This window comes from Macaca fascicularis, chromosome 14 (genome assembly GCF_037993035.2).
Source record: "Macaca fascicularis isolate 582-1 chromosome 14, T2T-MFA8v1.1".
NCBI classification, from domain to species: Eukaryota; Metazoa; Chordata; class Mammalia; order Primates; family Cercopithecidae; genus Macaca; species Macaca fascicularis.
In genome coordinates, this window is record NC_088388.1 from 85,289,731 (window position 1) to 85,310,471 (window position 20,741).

Here is a 20,741-nt window from a genome sequence, read left to right on the forward strand (position 1 = left end):
GCCTGCGCATCCCCTGAAGGGTACTTTCCATTCGCCAGATGGGGGAAGTCAGGGGGAAGCAGGTTACTGTTTTTGTATTTCTATCTTCAAGGAAGAATTAGATTATGAATAGTTCTGTGAATTGTCAGGAAGCGCTATCATCCAAGTCCAAGATTAAGGAAACGTGGCATGCACAGCTAAAGCAAGAGGTGACGTCTTGTATCTTCCCCCATTTCCTGGGACATTGGTGGTGTAGCCCATTCCACAGACTTTCGCTCCCTAGCAGCGGGTCGGAGATCGAAGGAACGGGCCAATTGCGGCTGAAACGTCTTTGGAAGGAGGAAGGGGGTGAGGGAGCATCCCTTTGAGTTTCGCCTCTTCCCGAGGCGGTGGTGGGAAGGGAGACATACTTAATACTGCCCTCTTAATCCAACGGATCTTACATCGTGTAGACTGCCGGGAGGGCGGCGGGAAAAGGGCAAGACGGGAATTGGGGAAGGGAACGAGCCAGGAAGCCGCGCGGGAGGGCGCGCGCGCGCGCCCCTTTTTCAGCAGTGTGGCGGGGTCGCACGCACGCCCGCCTCGGCGGCTGGGCGCGATTTGCGACAGTGGGGGGGGCGGTGGAGGTGGCGGCGGCAGCGGCAACTTTGCGGCAAGCTCGGGCCGGGCTTGCTTGACGGCGGTGTGGCGGAGGCCCCGCCCCAGGCGGCAGGAACCTGGAGGGAGGCGGAGGAATATGTCCGAGAGGGAAGTGTCGACTGCGCCGGCGGGAACAGACATGCCTGCGGCGAAGAAGCAGAAGCTGAGCAGTGACGAGAACAGCAACCCAGACCTCTCTGGAGACGAGAATGTAAGTGCAGCTCCTGGCAGTTAAGAGACTCCGGAGTAAAAGTTTTAAATTCTTTTAAAACGGGGGGCGCGGGGACGAGCGGGCTGCTGTGGGGGGAGGGAGAGGTGTCACTCAGGAAAACGCGGGCGTGCGGGAGAAAATCGAAATTGTCTACGGGGATTTTGATGTGGGGCCGAGAGCAGACAGAAACTAGGCGAAGGAGAGTGGTTCTAGTGTTTGCCTGGGTCTGAGAGGACTGCCCTGAAATCAGTTTGCTTGTGATGGGGAGTGTTTTGGCCTTTGGGGAGATTTAAGGGGAGAGTGCGGGTCTGAGATTCTAATAGTTTAAAAGGCAAGTTAGAGACTTTTCTAAGAAAGTTGGAAGGATGGGGCAGAGTTAGAGACCCTGTTAAAGGAGCGTTAAGGGTTGTCACTCTAAGACCCTTGTGGAATTTTCAGGTTGGAAAGAGATCTTCGATTTGCGGAGTTTGGGGGACTTTATTAAAGGGGGTTTTGTGTCCGCCTCCGTCCTGTCCGCGGAGACCGGGTGCGCCTGAAGGTCGCCTTTTCTGTAGGAGGAGCCGAATTGAGAGGATCGATTTTTGATTTGGGGGTGGGGAGTGACTACTTTTGAGGAAGGAGTAAGAGTGGGCGATTTCTTCTTTGAACGTTTTTACTTAAGATAAAGGGGGGGGGGGCGACCTGGAAGAATTTAGGCAACAGTGGTATAGGCAGATGGGCTATGTATTTAAGGATGGGCTCCTGGCTTCGCCAAGTGCGAGATGTTTTACAATCAGATTTTTTTTAAGTTCTGAAATGGATATTCGTAATCATTCGGTACCAACATTTAACCCAACTGGGTTTTAGTTGACTCACCAGTAAGAGCCGAATTGACATAAATAAGCTTTCAGTTTCATGTTTTAGGTTGATAACCAGTAGGGTCAACGAAATATCTTGACAATTTATTCAAAGATATTACTCCAAAAGGTGATTCTCCTTCTCATGATATATGACAACTTGTGACTATCTTAAAAATCCTTAAAATGTTTCAGAGAGTGGCGTTAAGTTCTTCATTTTCTCAGTTTGGCTAGTTTTAGGAATAAATGTTACATCTTCCACATTCAGTTTCTAAATTCTATGTCATAATTCCTAGCTGGAACATGTAATGGTGTCATGACTAAGATGGGAAAGGATTCTTTTTGCAGAGACAAGATAGATATTCTTGGGATTGTCAGTTTGTGGGATCTTAGACTTGAAATTTCAGGAAGCTTGGGTGTTAAGTGTTACTTTTGTATTTTTCCCCCGATTGTGCGCCCCAGTCTCCCTGTACATTGGGATCGAAGGTTTTTTACCCTCTTTTTATTATTTAGAGACCGTTCATTTTATTTCTGCATTTTCTTAAATTTCCCTAGGAAGATTAGAGAATTAAGAGCACAGATGCTGGATCCAAGTGATAGGTTAAAATTTCTGCTCTATTTTAATCTTGACCTTGAGCTTGACTGACATAATTGTCTTAGTTTCTTAAAAATGAGGATGGTGTTGTGTGGTATTTACCTCATAGAGTATTTGTAAGCATTAAATGAGTTAATATAGCTAAAGTACAAAGAAGAGTGTCTGCCCCATGGTAAGTACTATATACGTGTTATTTATTTATAATAATTACTACTACTTATTTATGATTACATAGAATAATATTTCTGGTCCTTCCACATACTTAATAATCAAGCAAAATATAATGAAACTGTCAAACCTGTTTAGAATGAAGAAACTTGCAGAAGACAAAATAAAGCTTATTTTCTTCTTGCAGACCCTTAAAGGAAAACATATTCTTTGTTGCCGTTTTAAAGCTGTTCAAGACCAAATGATTGGATTAGGTTTTGTTTTGGTTCCTCCGTTTGGATAGACTTAATTTTGTGTGTGTGTGTTTGTGTGCGCGCATCCCTTGGAAGCCTTAATCTTGTAGAGTCTTTTTTTTTTTTTTTTTTTGAGACGGAGTCTCGCTCTGTCACCCAGGCTGGAGTGCAGTGGCCGGATCTCAGCTCACTGCAAGCTCCGCCTCCCGGGTTCACGCCGTTCTCCTCCCTCAGCCTCCCGAGTAGCTGGGACTACAGGCACCCGCCACCGCGCCCGGCTAGTTTTTTGTATTTTTTAGTAGAGACGGGGTTTCACCGTTTTAGCCAGGATGGGAGTCTTTTCAAAATAACATTTTCAGATGTGTGAAATACAGGATATGAGGTTGCAAACAAATTCAGTTATAAAATTGTACACCATTTTATAAAATATTTCTAAAATTTTAGATGTAGCACTATACTATAGTTTATTAGCACATTAAGTAACAAGATCTAGCAGTGGGTCAGATAGTAGTAATGGGCATAAACACTTTTTCGAAGTATAATATAAAAATATTTGATTTCCATTGGTGACAGAGTCACAACTTCAGTAACATTAAGCATGTATGTTACCTAGATAATAATAGAAGGAAGTGCTAAATTTTAAAGGTGGCAAAAATTAAGATGCAAATTTTTTTCCCCATTTGAGTTCACATGCCTTCTGAATTTCATCCATGTACCCCTGACAGGGGCAGTAGTAAGGTAAGGGAGTAGAGAACATTGTATAAAAATGAGTTCAGAAAAAATAAGAGCAATAGTTTTACTCTTCAGGGCGCCAAATAATGGCAAAAGGCCAAAGCAGATGGGGGAAGAATATGTTTTTGAGTTAGAGTTAAGGTAACTTGAGCAGTTACTACTGGTAATGTGAGTCAGAGAATTATAGGCACATATTTTAAATTTATTGTGTATGTTATCTGCCATTTTATTGAACTTTTTGAGATCATATGACTGCAAAATAGTTGGCTTCTGCAAGAGTACTAATGGATGCCTTGGTAGTAAGATCAGAGGACTGAATCTAGAGACTTGTCTTTTTGCTTAAGCAAAAGCAGAGATGCAGGGCATCTCTGTGGCAAGATGCAGGTACAGATTACTGCCCTGTGTCTGTTTCCTCGTTGGGCAAGTGAAGATGGTAGTACCATGTCTGTTGCACAGTATCATTCTTTACTTTGAGAAGGGAATAGGATGGAAGTCAGCCTGTGCATACATTAGACACTCAGCAAAGACTTGATTTTAGTTTAAAGATAAAATGGAAGCATGTTGGCTGTATTACATTTTCATTTGATTCCATCTTGATTTGCCTTTGGAGGAGATGGGTAAATTAGGTGGTCAGAAGTAAAATAAGCAATGTGCCCTATTAACGAGTGTTTTGTGTGGCCTCTTTACACAATGTAAAGCTCAGTGTTTAGCCAGAATGTAAAGAAACTGGTATATAAAAATGTCTTAGAGGTTTTAAAATTTCATTTCTCTAGTGTTAAAAGGTAATTTTACGGAAAAAATGATAAGTGAACACATGTTAAAACTTTTACTCAGAGGGAACCAGGCAAATGTTAATATGGTAATGGTTAACCCGCAGAATCAAAACAGTACAAATTTATTAACATATGGAGTAAGGAATGGAGAGATGAGTTCCAAATGGAAACAGAAACTTTTTTTTCCCTTGAGTGGAAGGGAAGACATTTTGAACCTCTACTGTAGAGACAAAATTTACATGTCTATCAGTTATTCATAATGAAAAAAGAGTTGTGGCTGAGTACAGTGGCTCATACCTGTAATCCCAGCACTTTAGGTGGCTGAGGTGGGAGAATCCTTTGAGTCCAGGAGTTTGAGACCAGCCTGGGCAACATGGTGAAACTCCGTCTCTACCAAAAATTAGCTGGGTGTGGTGGCCAGCTCCTGTTGTCCCAGGTACTCAGGAGGCTAAGGTGGGGGGAGGATCACTTGAGTCTGGGAGGTGGAGGTTGCATTGAACCAAAGACACAGTGGGCTACAGAGGGAGAGCCTGTCTCAAAAAAGAGTTATAAGATAGCTCAGAGACATAGTGGAGGGCTATAGTCTGCTAACTTGGAAGGGTGTGCTATATAGATAATGCATAGTTTTCCACTGAGACATAGAGTTGTTTTCTACATTTGATTTTAATTATGTGAATACGACTGAAAGGGTGAAGAGAAAAAGAGATTAAAATACCATTTTCTATTTCTTTAAAGACTAATGACATTTACATTAAATTACAATTCAAATATTTGTTGAGTACCTACTGCTTGCTACACACCTATTTGATTTATGGTATTTATTTAACCTTCTATATAAAACCAACTTTAGGAAGCAATAATTTAGAAATAGCCCCTAAAGCAGTGTTTCCTAGACTGTTTAATAGGCATTTCATGGAAAAAAAGGCTTCCTCTGGAATGTATTTTAGAACTGCTGCCCTAAGGTGATAGATTTAAATAAATCTTTTCTTTCCAAAGGAGACATTGGAATCTGTAATCAGGAGGTAGTGGAATCCTCTTCTGAGATTAGAGAGCTGAGATTAGAGGGCCACTCGTGTGTGAGATAAGGTATGAATTAGGAGAATTTTCAAGGTTTCCTGCAGTCATTTCTTTCTTTGGAAGGATTTTACTTTAATTGTGATGGAGGGTCTCTGGAGTTCTGATAAATGAGTATTACTATCACTTTAGAACGAGACAGTTTTAACTTGTAAATGGCATAGAATATATGTAGCAGTTTTAAAAAATTCTAAATGGTTTGCATTATAAGCAGAATTTGAATAACAGGATTTTAAAAAGTGACATTTAACGTAGAAGCCATTAACATTCCTGCCTCAAACGGCTACCCAGCTCCATGCTCCAGACTGAGCAGCAGTGAAATAAATTATGAAGACATATACATCAGTCAGATTTAAGAGTCACAGCTTTGGGGTGAAATTCCAGCAACCCTTACCAGCCAAGAGACCAGTTAGGCTTTTTCAACACTTCCAGTACCTTTTGTAAAGAGCTGTAAAGATAGTTAATCTTTACAGTGTATTAAAGTGACTGGAACAGACCAGTGCCTTATTCAAGACAGTATTACTCTTCCATTATTCTCATTAGTATTTATTTCATTTTCATTTTTGCTGAAATATAAAATATCTACAAACCTTCTAACGTGTAGCTGGATTTTGTTTATGCTTATGTGGAGGCATGAATACATTTTTTTCTTCTTGCAGAAATTATTTCTCTTAGGTCAGTCAGCATCTTCCCAATAGTTATTTACTGCTAAAAACAATATTGCTGTTTCATGTAATTTTTCCTCATTTATTGCTTACAGGATGATGCTGTCAGTATAGAAAGTGGTACAAACACTGAACGCCCTGATACACCTACAAACACGCCAAATGCACCTGGAAGGAAAAGTTGGGGAAAGGGAAAATGGAAGTCAAAGAAATGCAAATATTCTTTCAAATGTGTAAATAGTCTCAAGGTATGTGCAAAAAGACAGATCCTTTGGGCTGAATGCTAGGCTTCAGAAATTATTTCTCTGTGGCATGCATTTCGTACTGAGGATACTCTGTCAAGTTGTAAATATATTAAAGTTACAGTGTTTTGAAGGGTTTTTTTTTTTGTAGTTCAGACCGCATATCTATTACAGTCCATTCCATGTTTAGTTTTTTGGTTTTGTTTTTTGTTGTTTTAATTTAAATATGTGACACTGGGTGTTGCAGGATGTTTTTGCTTTACTGTTTGTATTTGAATTAAAGATTTGGGGAACTATTACTCTTCATATTTTGGTAAAACTTAAAAAAGCCACTTCTGGCATCAGTTTTTAAAAAGAACTGAATGTAACCCATTAACTTTGAGCAAGTATAAATTGAAACAGATGTTTTACTTTTGTACAGTTTCTGTCCTTTGTTTTATTTGTAACTGTTTTCAAATAAAAAGGTGTAAAAATTTTTAAACTTTTTAATATTAAATTTTTGGGGAAAAGATGGTTGGGGTTATTTAAGTTAATGTGTCCCCAATAGCATTTTTATTTATAAAAAGGGTTACTGGTGTTTAATATATTTTCTTTTGTATATGTACAGTTTGTTTTTTAAATGTGAGGTTATTTTTTTCTATACTGAGGAAAAATGTGTATTATCTCGTACGTATGTAAGTTAAAACCCCTGAATATCGAAATATATTTTTTTATAAGTAAAGTCTTGGGAAAGCATAAGAAACTATGACTGTAACATTTTTGTCTGTGTAGCAAAAATTCGATGCTCAGTGTGTCAGATTTTACTCCTGTAAAAGAAGAGAAATTAATCTCAGCCTATTTTTTAAAAGTGAATTATAGTTTCATGTGCATCCTTATTTACATTAACGTACTACTTTTAAGTATTGTACCTGGAAGATGTTTTTAGCTGCCTTTTATACTTAAGGTAGTATTTCAGAATCCTAAAGCTGTGGCTTTTCAAATGATGAGAAAATGAAAGTTGTACTTTAAAAGTGAAAACAATGCCTTAAACTGAACGTGAAAGTCAGTGTTAAATGCCAGAAGATGGCCAGTAAAATCCTAAAGCTGAAAAATAACTTTGTGAACAAAAGTGAATAGTTGTTCTTTGTACATCTCCTATAGCCTCCTGGTAACTGTGAAGTTACAGTTTATTTCTTCCCCTAGTCCCCAGTGTTCAGATATTCTGGTTCTGACTAACAGAAAACAGTGTTTTGAGTGGAGTCTGCTATGCTTCACTTTACAAGGGAAAAATTTAGTCTTATAAAATTTAGTGAATGCCAGAGACGCTATTAAGGCCATTTGTTAATTTCCTATTTCAGAAAAATAAATTGTGTCCTTTTGTGTCCACCAAAATTACCTGGTTTATTGTGATTCAGCATATGATTGTCTTAAGAAAATAAAAGGCAAATATAAGTGTTTTCATAGGTAAGTGGTTATTACCTAACTTGTGATTTCAGCCTTTGGTTGTGATAAAACTTTATCATACACAATATTTTAAAATGTGAAAACTAGACTAGTAGACATCTTTTAATTTTAGTGTCAAAAGTTAGCTTATGTATGATACACAAAATAAGGATTGCATTTTGGAAAAAAGTTAGAAGGGGATAGGTTAGTTTACTATAATTTTCTGGTTTGTAAGTTACATTAATTTTTTTCTTATTTCGTGATTATTTTATAGGAAGATCATAACCAACCATTGTTTGGAGTTCAATTTAACTGGCACAGTAAAGAAGGAGATCCGTTAGTGTTTGCAACTGTAGGAAGCAACAGAGTGAGTGTTAAGGGGTCTATTTAGTATTTGACTTGATTTCCAGATCTCGTGTTAATGTAATATTGAAATAGAATAGTTTCAAAGTACATTTTGTGAAGCTGGTTTAAATTGATTCTCTTATGTAAGTGAAGCTTTCTAGAAATTAATTAAAACTGGTATGTATGGCTGAAAATACATCTTTATTTAATATATTACCCCTAATTATGAAACAGGTTTTATATTTGTATTTGTCTTCATAAATATTTGGTTGAAAGAATTGGTGTCCTTTCTAAAGTGATTTTGGTATTTATCATTCAAATAGCATAAGAACTGGCTGTGATTTTTTAAAATTAAGGTAATTAATGACTGTAAATGAAAGCATAAATCCAGTAGATTTAAATAAGTTATTGGGATGTTTTAGTTATTTGCAGTAAACATTTGAGTTTGCTTTTTTTTTTTTTTTTTTTTTTTGAGACAGGTAATGTTTGGTGGTGGTTTTTGTTGTTGGTGGTGGTGATGTTTGTTTTTGAGAGAAAGTCTTACTCTTTCCTCCAGGATGGAGTGCAGTGGCTAATCAAGGCTTACTGCAGCCTCAACTTCTGGGGCTCAGGTGATCCTCCCACATCAGCCTTCTTAGTAGCTACAGGCATGCACTACCATGCACTACCATCCCTGGCTAATATTTTTGTAGAGATGGGGTTTCACCATGTTGCCCATGCTGGTTTTGAACTCTTGGGCTCAAGCAATCTACCTGCCTTGGCCTCCCAAAGAGCTGGAGTTGCAGTCATGAGCCACCATGTCCAGCCTTTTAAGGAAATTTTATAATGAGATGTAAGGCTTTAGGCCTTTTACTGTTTGACAGGGTCAATTCATTGAAACTCTAAATATTTGTAAGTTACCACTGAAGTCGATAACATGAAATAATAACTTTTTATTTCTTTTTTTGTTTAGTCAAATGTAGGTTTTAAGATACTGTAGTCTGCTTATAGCTGTTTAGTTCCTAGATTCTTTGAAAGCAACAATTCAGAGGAAAAATTACACAGTTTTAAGAAAAGGTTGAGATTATTTTTTTCCTAGTTGGGAATGTAGCCATTAATTAAATTTGAATCGACTTTTAAGACACCACTGTAAACCTAAGTTAATAATTAGCGTTGATAGTATTATACGTGGTATAGTTTGTGCTCCAGTATGCTGATTGCAGAGTTTAGGTTTTCTAACAAAAAGAATCCCTATATTTATTTAAAGTGACATAAAGGGATGTCATATAGTTAATTGAATTATAAAAAGTTCTGCTGTTAGAATTTCTTTAAAAGGAAGAAAGAAAAAGAAAACAGTTATCACATAAGACATAATCAACCTAGTTAGCAGCCATATAAATAATTTTTTTTGAACATTAACATAGGAGATAATGAATTAATAGGTTGTGATGATATACAAGATCTTCAGAGGTCTTAAATACTATTATAAAATATTAATAGGTTTTTGCTAATGTGACTGACTATAAGCTATGAGAAAAATGGGACCGGGCACAGTGGCTTACGCCTGTAATCCCAGCATTTTGGGAGGCTGAGGCAGGTGGATCACCTGAGGTCAGGAGTTCGAGACCAGTCTGACCAACATGGTGAAACCCTGTCTCTACTAAAAATACAAACATTAGCCGGGCATGGTGGCGGGTGCCTGTAATCCCAGCCACGCGGGAGGCTGAAGCAGGAGAATCACTTGAACCCGGGAGGCAGAGGTTGCAGTGAGCCAAGATCACGCCATTGCACTCCAGTCTGGACAAGAGTGAAACTCCGTCTCAAAAAAAAAAAAAAAAAGAGAAAATAGAAAGGAATTTACAAAAGTTTAGTATTACAAAATTGTATATGGTGTATGTATAGTTTTAATTTTAGAGTATGTGACAAATGAAAAGAGGTATCATACATGTTAAAGTTAATATTTGATTATCTGCACCCATGAGAAAATAATTCATTAGGCAAATTGTAGACTTTTAAGTGTGTAACTAATATGTAAATACTCAAACTATCCAAGACTTATTTTTATTTGAATTTTTATTTTTTATTTTTGGAGACAGTCTCTCTCTCTTTTGCCGATCTTGGCTCACTGCAACCTCTGCCTCCTGGGTTCTAGCGATTCTCCTGTCTCAGCCTCCCAAGTAGCTGGGACTACAGGTGCACACCACCACACCCAGCTAATTTTTATATTTTTAGTAGAAACGAGGTTTCACCGTGTTACCCAGGATGGTCTCGATCTCCTGACCTCGTGATCTGCCTGCCTCAGCCTCCCAAAGTGCTGGGATTACAGACATGAGCCACCGTGTGTGGACTTTTTTTTTTTTTTGAGGCAGAGTTTCGCTCTTGTTGCCAGGCTGGAGTGCAATAGCACAATCTCGGCTCACTGCAACCTCCGCCTCTCGGGTTCAAGTGATTCTTCAGCCTCAGCCTCCTGAGTAGCTGGGATTACAGGCGCATGCCACCATGTTTAGCTAATTTTTGTATTTTTAGGAGAGACAGGGTTTCAGCACGTTGGCCAGGACGGTCTTGATCTCTTGACCTCGTGATCCGCCCGCCTTGGCCTCCCAAAGTGCTGGGATTACAGGCATGAGCCACCACGCCCGGCCTAATTTTTTTTTTTTTTTTTTTTTTTTTTTTTTTTTGAGACGGAGTCTCGCTCTGTCGCCCAGGCTGGAGTGCAGTGGCCGGATCTCAGCTCACTGCAAGCTCCGCCTCCCGGGTTCACGCCATTCTCCGGCCTCAGCCTCCCGAGTAGCTGGGACTACAGGCGCCCGCCACCTCGCCCGGCTAGTTTTTTGTATTTCTTAATAGAGACGGGGTTTCACCGTGTTAGCCAGGATGGTCTCGATCTCCTGACCTCGTGATCCGCCCGTCTCGGCCTCCCAAAGTGCTGGGATTACAGGCTTGAGCCACCGCGCCCGGCCTAATTTTTATTTTTTAATAGAGATGGGGTTTTGCTGTATCGCCTAGGCTGGTCTCAAACTCCTGGGCTCAAGCGATCCACCTGTCTCAGCCTCCCAAAGTGCTGGCATTAAGTGAGCCACTGTGCCTGGTCTCCAAAAACTTTTTAATTATGAATTAAGGGATGATAAACCACAACTACTTTGGGGTTTTTAACTTTATTCACTTTGAAGAGTTGGTGCAATCAAATGGATGAAATATAAGTTTAAAAGTTTGGAAATCAAAACCATTACTGGAGTATTTAATATACTCTGTGTATTATGTAAAACATTCAGCTTTATAATGGCTTCTTTAAGCTCACAGGAGGTATTTTAAAGCAGTAGTTTCTATAGTATATTTAAAATATGGTTGTGATTAAAATATGTTTAAAAGTTGGAGAGAGTATGTTTCTATACTTGAGATGAAATTTACTGTATTTTTATTTTCTTTAGGTTACCTTGTACGAATGTCATTCACAAGGAGAAATCCGGTTGTTGCAATCTTATGTGGATGCTGATGTATCCTTTCCTGGGTTTTTAATATCTTTGGTCAAAGGAGTTTATTTTCTTTTTTTTTTTTCCCCCCCGAGACGGAGTCTCACTCTGTCGCCCAGGCTGGAGTGCAGTGGCCAGATCTCAGCTCACTGCAAGCTCCACCTCCCAGGTTTACACCATTCTCCTGCCTCAGCCTCCTGAGTAGCTGGGACTACAGGCACCTGCCACCTCGCCCGGCTAGTTTTTTGTATTTTTTTAGTAGAGTCGGGGTTTCACCGTGTTAGCCAGGATGGTCTCGATCTCCTGACCTCGTGATCCGCCCGTCTCGGCCTCCCAAAGTGCTGGGATTACAGGCTTGAGCCACCGCGCCCGGCAGGAATTTATTTTCAATAAGTGCACCAAAACTTTTATAAATTAATCAATTCCCTAAAGTTAGTGTCCTTTCTTAACCTATTTCTTCACTATCACCCAAGAGAATCCTGGTATCTAGTTTTCCTGACCCTTAGAAATCCATTGTGGTATGTGTCAACTCAGCTAGGCAAAAAGAAAAAGAAGAAAATCCATTGTGGGATTGATGTGCTGGTTGGGTGCAGATGTCTAGAGAGATAGGAGCGTTAGAAATCTAGTAATAGAAAATGTTAGCAAAGACTGGTTAAAACCTCCTTTTTCTTTGACCTTGTCTAGAATATATCATTTCATTGTAGTTATAATGATGAACTTGGATTGTGACTGGTAGTCATTCCAAGTATTTGATCAGTGAAGCCTAGGAAGAAAAAAAAAGTTTAGGAAAAATAAAATATATGCATATTATATATATATGATATATAAAAAATAAAATAGGAAATAACATATTGCAAAACAGGTTCATAAAGAAACGGAAAAATTTGAAAAGCCCAAGAGTTAGAGCAGTAAAAGCTAAATAATAGGATATTTCTTCCAGATCAATTTGAAAAACCTAGCAAACAAGGCAAGACAAGGACATTCAGTTTTCTCTGAAAGATACTAAAATGTGACCTGTTATATTGAGAATATCTCACAAAGAAAGAAGTGGAAAACTGAATTGTTCTTATTTAGATATTTATAGACGTATGGGGATAGAGCAGAGGTTAAACTACAGCTTGCAGGTTGGCCACCTGTTCTTGTAAAGTTTTGTTGGAACACAACCGTGCCCATTCGTTTGTATATTGTCTGCAGTTATTTTGGTACTACAACTACAGAGTTGAGTAGTTGTACAAGCAGCTAAAGAGTAAACAAAATTGAGTGGAGAGACTAATTTTGTTTGATCATTTGTTATGGATTTTAGACCTCAAATTACCATTGTATATATTTGGTTGTATAAGGAAAATTGAAAACTTTTGTGTCAAAACCTTTAGCAGTTCTTTGTAAATTTCTATTATAATTATTGACATGTTTCTTTTTCAAAAACATTGTGTTTCTTAACTGTGGAATTTCTTAGGCTGATGAAAACTTTTACACTTGTGCATGGACCTACGATAGCAATACAAGCCATCCTCTGCTGGCTGTAGCTGGATCTAGAGGCATAATTAGGATAATTAATCCTATAACAATGCAGTGTATAAAGGTGGGTTTTTCTGGTTGAATTGTAGATCTGCTTCTTTTGAATCCACAACTGTAAAAGCTTGTAATGTTAAATTCAAAACTAATGGTATGAATGTAACATTTCTGATTTGATTTGTACTTTTCTTACTGCTCTCTTTAGATGAATCTTTTGAGACCTTTGTCACATTTGGGTAATGTAAATTGAGGAATAAGTGGAGAAATGTTAATATTTGTAGTGTTTTCTTTTTAAATAATTTACCTCCTTCACCCTTGTCTTGGTTTGCCTTGAGAGGCTCTAAATGAACAATAAGAGCGAGTCCATTTTCCAAGACACCTAAACTGGAGGGGGGTTGTCAAAGGGACTTTGTAAGGAACATAAAGATGAAGCCTAGGAAGTTGATAAGAAGAGAAGTTTTTCAAATCACTTTCATCAGCTGTTTTTAACTGTGGGGACACATCAGAATCACCTGAGGATCTTTTAAACCCTACACATATTGGAGCCTCCGCTAATCCGATCAGAATATCTGCAGGTGGAGTTTTGAGCATCTTTTTTTTTTCTGCTTTTTTTTGTTGTTGTTGTTCTTAGACAATGTCTCACTCCTTTGCCCGGGCTGGAATGTAGTGGCATGATTATAGCTCACTGCAGCCCGTCTCCTGGGCTCAAGTGATCCTCCTGCCTCAGCCTCTCAAGTAGCTGGGGCCAATTTTTAGTTTTTTGTGTGTGTGTGTATGAAGACAGAGTCTTGCTACATTGCCCTGGCTGGTCCTGAACTCCTGACCTCAAGCGATTCTGCCTTAGCTTTCCAAAGTGCTTGGATTAAAGACATGAGCCACCCACTGTGCCTGGGCCCCCCCTTTTTTTTTTTTTCCTTTTCACTTCAAGTTTGTTGGGTGATTTTGTATGCAGCCAAGGTTGAGAACCACTACTTTAAGTGAAACTATTTTTACGTTCTCTAAAGATTTATGAAAAAGAAAGTACTGATTTTGAGATGGGAAACTTGAACTGTTTTAAATTTATTGTAGCACTATGTTGGCCATGGAAATGCTATCAATGAGCTGAAATTTCACCCAAGAGATCCAAATCTTCTCCTGTCAGTAAGTAAAGGTAAGAGAAGCAAATGTTTCTTTAGTCTGTGCAGTTTGTCAGCATTAAGATGGAGTCACTAATGTCAAGAGAACCTTGACAAATAGGAAAAGCCATGAGAAGAGAGTTCACATGGTTGTATGTCTGATCATGATAACTCACAAAAAAACACAGCCACAACCTTGCACAAAGGCCATCACAACCTTACACAGAAAATACTGCCAGTAAGTGCCTTTCCACTCTCAGACTGGCATCACCCTTGTTACTGATTTTGCGGCCAATCTTATTTCAAAACAATTATGTAATCCTTCTCATTTTTTTTCTTTAAAAACCTCTGTCTTTCCTTTACCTCTTGGAAAACACACATAATTTACTTTGGCATGTACATTCTCATTGCAGTGCTTTATTTCCATATAAACATCTTTGATTTTAGAGAGCCTGTTACTTAGGTTAACAAGTCCTGTTTTATTTCAAGTCTAGTATCTGATAGTTATTTTTCCTGATCTCTCTCCTCCCACTCTGTACCCTCCAGTAGGCCCCAGTGTGTGGACAGATAGTGTTCTAAGGGGGAAAAAGCCAAATTAAAAAAATTTTTACAACAGTAAATTTTAGTAGGAAAATCCCAGGCTATGTTAGCATATCCAAATCATTCTGTCCAATCGTGTAATAATAAATACTACATACTAAAATTCATATTGCTTTTTTGTTTTTTAGAAAAGCTTTTGTTTTATAAAGGATTCCTTATAGAATTTCTTAAAAATGCTAAGTTTTCCAGGATAAGTTATTTGAAATATTGCCATAAAGGGAAAGCATTGCATTTTGGAAATCACTACCTCTAGGAAGAGTTGATTACTTTTTCTTGTCTCTTGATAAACACTAATTGGGGCTCAGATATTTCTGAGCAAATGTATAGGCCATACTGCCTCACTTGTTCTAAATATTACAACTTGTTTTTTTCTCTTTTTTTTTTTGTTTTTGAGACAGAGTTTCACTCTTGTTGCCCAGGCTGGAGTGCAATGGTGCAATCTTGGCTGACCGCAGCCTCTGCCTCCCAGGTTCAAGCGATTCTCCTGCCTCAGCCTCCCGAGTAGCTGGGATTATAGGCATGCACCACCGTGCCAGGCTAATTTTTGTATTTTTAGTAGAGATGGGGTCCCTGACCTCAGTTGATCCGCCTGCCTCAGCCTCCTAAAGTGCTGGGATTACAGGTGTGAGCCACTGCGTCCTGCCTCACTTTATTTATTTATTTAGTTTTGAGACAGAGTCTCGCCTTTCTTAGCACCCAGGCTGGAGTGCAGTGGCTCTATCTCGGCTCACTGCAACCTCTGCCTCCCAGGTGCAGGTAGTTCTCCTGCCTGACCCTCCTGGTAGCTGGGATTACAGGTACCCTCCACCATGCCTGGCTAATTTTTTGTATTTTTAGTAGAGATGGGGTTTCTCCATGTTGGCCAGGCTGGTCTCAAACTCCTGACCTCAGGTGGTCCACCCGCATCAGCCTCCCAAAGTGCTGGGATTAGAGGTGTGAGCCACTGCGCCCAGCCCAATATCACAACTTTTAACCCTAGTCATCCCCTGTTGTGTCAGTAAGAGCATTTTTGAAAATGAGATGTTTGAGCATGAATAAGAATTTTGCTGCAAATGATACTATCAAGAAAGTAAAAAAGTCTATCCAAAAGGAGAAAAAATATTTCTAAATCATTCTAATAAAGGACTTTGATTTTTAGTTTTTGTTTTTGGAGACAGCGTCTCGCCCAGTCACCCAGGCTGGAGTGATCATGGCTTACTATAGCTTCAACCTCCTCAGCCTCCCAAGTAGTTAGGACTACAGGCACGTGATGCCACACCTGGCTAATTTGTTAAAAAATGTGTTTGTAGAGATGAGGTCTTACTGTGTTACCTAGACTGGTCTCAAACTCCTGGCCTCAAGCAGTCCTCCTGCCTCGGCCTCCTAAAATGCTGGGATTACAGGCATGAGCCCCGATTCTCAGCTAATAAGGGACGTGTATCAAGAATTTTTACAGCTTAACAATAAAAAGACAGCCCAATTTAAAAACGGTTGTGAATGACATTTCTTCAGAGAGCATACACAGATGGCCTCTGACCACATGAAAAGATGTTTAACATATTAATCATTAAGGAAATACAAATCAAAACCACAATGAGATACCATTTCACACCTACTTAGGGTGGCTGTAATAAAAACCTTAGATACTAACAAGTATTGACTGGCACAAGAAGAAATCAGAGCCCTCAGGCACTGCTGGTGGGAATGTAAAATGTAACTACTTTGAAAAACAATCTGGCAGTTCCTCAAAATGTTATAGTCACTAATCCTAGGTGTTTACATATGTATATATATCCTAGGGTTGTGTGGGTGGGGGTGTTCATATGTATCCCGAAGAGAAATAACATGTCCATACAAAAGCTTGTACAAAATTGAAATCAAGGAATAATTTTTTTTTTTTTTTTTGAGACAGTCTTGCCCTGTCGCCCAGACTGGAGTGCAGTGGCATGATCTCGGCTCACTGCAAGCTCTGCTGCCTCCCAGATTCACGCCATTCTCCTGCCTCAGCCTCCTGAGTAGCTGGGACTACAGGCACCTGCCGCTACGCCCGGCTCATTTATTTATTTTTGTATTTTTAGTAGAGACAGCGTTTCACCGTGTTAGCCAGGACGGTCTCGATCTCCTGACCTTGTGATCCGCCTGCCTCGACCTCCCAAAGTGCTGGGATAACAGGCACGAGCCACTGCGCCCGGCCTAGGAATCATTTTTACAGCACTGTTAATTTTCACATGTATTACTACCTTTGGGGTATTTATGTGATGCATTTATATTCACAGACAGAATGAACATTGTTGTATTTGAAGCTTATATGTCTTTACATTCTTTTTTTTTTTTTTAAATACTGTTTTAAGAGACAGGATCTCACTCTGTCAACCAGGCTATAGTAGAGTGTTGTGATCACATATCACTGTAGCCTTGAACTTCTGGCCTCAAGCAATGTTCCCACCTCATCCTTCTGAGTAGCTGGGACTACATGTGCACACCACTATGCCTGGCTAATTTTTAAAAATTTTTTGTAGAGATATGGTTTCATTATGTTGTCCAACCTGGTCTCAAACTCCTGGCCTCAAAAGATCCTCACACCTTGGCCTCCCAAAGTGCTGGAATTACAGGTGTGAGCTATTGCACCTGGCCTGCTGTACATTCTTTATTAATGTTTAATATAACATTGCTCAAAATATAGCTGTATAATTTTTGAAGAAGGACTATCATTCTATAAAATTGTGCATGATATATGTAGTTATGTTTTTGGCTTACTATAAAAATCATAAATCTCAGTCCCCTTTTAATTTTTTAATGTGAGTGTGGTGAAGGGAAAAGCTAGTATCTTGTTCTGTGGTATAAAATTGCTTATGTCAAATCTGTATTTTATCTCAAAAGTGTATTTCCATCAAATTAGGTTATTTACAGAAAGTTATTTGAGATAAATATGCTTAAAATATTTTTCAGGCCACATAAATATTTCTTAACTTACTGTCTTAGTCCATTTTAACCTGGCATTAGAGAGTAAGAACAAGAAAATGAACTTCAAGCCTTTTTTTGGTTTAATAATTGGAATTAAGTCATTCATAAGGGTGGCACTCTCACGACCTAACACTTCTCATTAGATCTCATCTCCCAACACTGCTGCATTGGGATTAAGTTTCCCAACATGCTTTTTGGGGGGCTCATTTAAGCTGTAGCATTCTGCCCCTAGCCCCCAAAATTCAAATCCTCACATATAAAATACATTCATTACATCCAATAACCCCAAAAGTCTTAACTCCTTCTGGCATCAAGTCAGGGTTACATCTCAATCAGATATGGGTGAGACTCAAGGCAGGATTCCTCCTGAAGTAAATTCTCCATCTGTGGGTCTGTGAAATCAGGCATCTTACCTATTTCCAAAATACAGTGGTAGGATAAGCATAGGAGAGACAGTCCCTTCCAAACAGGAGAGAGGGGCAAGAATAAGGGTAACTGGTCCCAAGTAAGTCCAAAACCCAACAGAACAAACAAGATTAAATCCAGGGCACCAGAATAATCTTCCTTGACTCCATGTTTTGCCTTCTGGGCATGCTGGATGTGGGGTTTGGGCCCCAGAGGCCTTGGGCAGCCCCATCCTTATGGGTTTGCCACGTGCAGCCCACATAGCATCTTATGAGTTGGAGTCGGGTGCCTGCAGCACACCAGGGTGATGGTGTGCCCTGGTAGTTGAGCAGTTCTGGGATTTGGGGGATGGCTTTTTCCCCCATGGCTCCACCAGGTATTGCTGTAGTGGGAACTGCTTTGTGGCTCTGCCCTTCTGAAAAGTTTCTGCCTGGAGCCCCAGACTCTTTGTGATGTCTTCTGAAATCTAGAGAGGAAGCCATTCCTCCACAGTTCCTGCATTCTCTGCATCTGCACACTTAACACCACATGGACACTACCAAGATTTGCTGCTTATACCTTCAGAAGCTATGGCCTGAGCTATACCGGAGCCCCCTCAAGCTGTGGGGTGACCAAAGAGCACTGCCTTGGAATAGGGGGAGCAAAGTGCTAAAGTGGCCCTGGACAGTGAATGTAGAGGTACCCACTCTGGAAACCTTGTCCTCAAGGTCCTAGCTATGTCTTGAAGATCTCTGAAATGCCTTTGGGGTCATTATCCCATTTCTTGGTGAATAGAACCTGCCTTCTATTCCCTATTAATCTCCTTAGCAATTAGTCACTTAGCCACATCCTTAATATTCCCTCTTAAACATGCTTTTTTATTTTATATTTTTTTTGAAGAGGCAAGGACTATGTTGCCCAGGCTAGTCTTGAACTCCTGGGTTCAAATGATCCTCCCACCTCAGCCTTCGAAAGCGTTGGGATTACAGGTGTGAGACACCACACCCAGCCTGCTTTTTTATTCTTTATGTGGCCAGGCTGAGAGTTTACAAATTTTTCTGTTTTGCTTTCCTTTTTAATTACAAAGTTTACCTTTAGATCATTTCTCATTTTATGATAAGCAGCCAGAAGAAGCCATGCATCACTGTGAATGCTTTGATGCTTAGATTTTTCTTCTGCCAGGTGTCGAATTCATTGCTCTTAACTTCTGCCTTCCACAAAGTCCTAGGGCATGGACACAATCCTGCCAAGTTCTTCACAACTGTATGGCAAGGATGGCATTTATTTATTTATTTATTTAATTTTTTTGAGGCAAGGTCTCATTCTTGTCACCCAGGCTGGAATGCAGTGGCACAACCTCTGCTCCCTCACCCCCTCTCCTGCCCTTTTTCTATGAGACAGTTCAGCATGAAGGCCCTCATCAGATGCCAGCACCATGCCAGCGATCCTTCCACCTCAGCCTCCCAAGTAGCCAGGACTACAGGCACGTGCCACCACACCCAGCTAATTTTTGTATTTTTTGTAGAGATGGGGTTTCACCATGTTGCCCAGGCTAGTCTCGAATTCCTGAGCTCAACTGTCCACCCGCCTCAGCCTCCCATGCTGCTGGAATTACAGGCATGAGCTACTGCACCTGGCCTGGCTTTTTATTTTATTTTTTTTTAAGACAGGGTTGGTCTCTGTCACTCAGGCTGGAGTGCAGTGGCGTGATAATAGCTCACTGCAGCCCCAAACTCCTAGGCTCAAGTGATCCTCTTGCCTCAGCCCCCCAAGGAGCTAGGACTACAGGTACACACCACCACACCTGGCTAATTTATTTTTTGTAGGGATGGGGTCTCACTATGTTACCCAGGCTGGTCTTGAATTCCTGGCCTCAAGTGATCCTCCTGCCTCAGTCTCAAAGTGCTGGGATTACAGGCATGAACCATCACACCCTGCCAACAGGGATACTTTTTACTCCATTTTCCAATACCTTCTCATTTCTGTCTTTGACCTCGTTGAATGGTCTCAGACAGATCATTCAATGTTCTACCATTGTTCTACCAACATTGTTCGACCAACATTCTGATCACAACCACTTAAGTAATCGCTAAGAAGATAAAGGCTCTCCCTGCAGCTTTTGTCTTCTTTTCAGTCCTCACTGGAATTACCCTCAATGCTCCACTCACATCAATACAGGCTTTTTCTAGCCTGCTTCTCCAGATTCTTCCAGCCTCTCCTTATTACCCAGTTCCAAAGTCATTTCCACATTTTTAGGTATTTATAGCAATAGTCCCATTTTTGAGTACCAACATTCTGTCTGAGTCCATTTTATGCTGCTATAACAGAATACCACACACTAGGTGACTGACTGATGATTCATTCATTCATTTCTTTCAATTCCTATTCCTAGTGAAGCTCAGGCTTCACTAATTTTAAAATTTTTTGTTGAGACAGGGTCTTCCTATATTGCTAGGGCTAGTCTCAAACTCCTGGACTCAAGCAGTTCTCCCATCTTGGCCTTCTGAAGTGCTGGGGTTACAAGCATGAGCCACCGTGCCTGGCTGACTGGGTAATTTATAATGAACACAATTTATTTGGCTCATGGTTCTGGAGACTGCTGGTATCTGGTCAGGGCATTCATGCTGAATCGTCTCAGCAAAAGGGCAGGAGAGAGTGTGAGGGAGCAAGAGATTGAATTTATAGCCTCAGGCCCTTTTATAATCAGTATTAATCCATTTGTGAGGATGGAGTCCCCATGACCTAAATACCTCCCATTAGGCCCCAGCTCACACCACTATTGCATTGGGTATTGAGTTTCTAGCACATGCTTTTGGGGGGA

The 20,741-nt window shown here is 40.0% G+C and overlaps 1 protein-coding gene across 4 annotated transcripts in view; it reads left to right on the forward strand.

The window, feature by feature from the left end:
• The first annotated feature begins 274 nt into the window (after positions 1 to 274).
• Positions 275 to 20,741, forward strand: part of EED (embryonic ectoderm development) — a 35,656-nt gene continuing 15,189 nt past the window's right edge. For all 4 annotated transcript variants that reach the window (XR_012423602.1, XM_005579280.3, XM_005579281.3 and 1 more), the window contains exons 1-6: positions 275 to 829; positions 6,001 to 6,153; positions 7,844 to 7,936; positions 11,322 to 11,387; positions 12,820 to 12,945; positions 13,947 to 14,028. Coding sequence is in view for 3 of the 4 variants with exons in the window: in XM_005579280.3 (XP_005579337.1) it covers positions 716 to 829; positions 6,001 to 6,153; positions 7,844 to 7,936; positions 11,322 to 11,387; positions 12,820 to 12,945; positions 13,947 to 14,028 (634 nt within the window). In the remaining variant the exon portion in view is untranslated. The remainder of the gene's footprint in view (positions 830 to 6,000; positions 6,154 to 7,843; positions 7,937 to 11,321; positions 11,388 to 12,819; positions 12,946 to 13,946; positions 14,029 to 20,741) is intronic.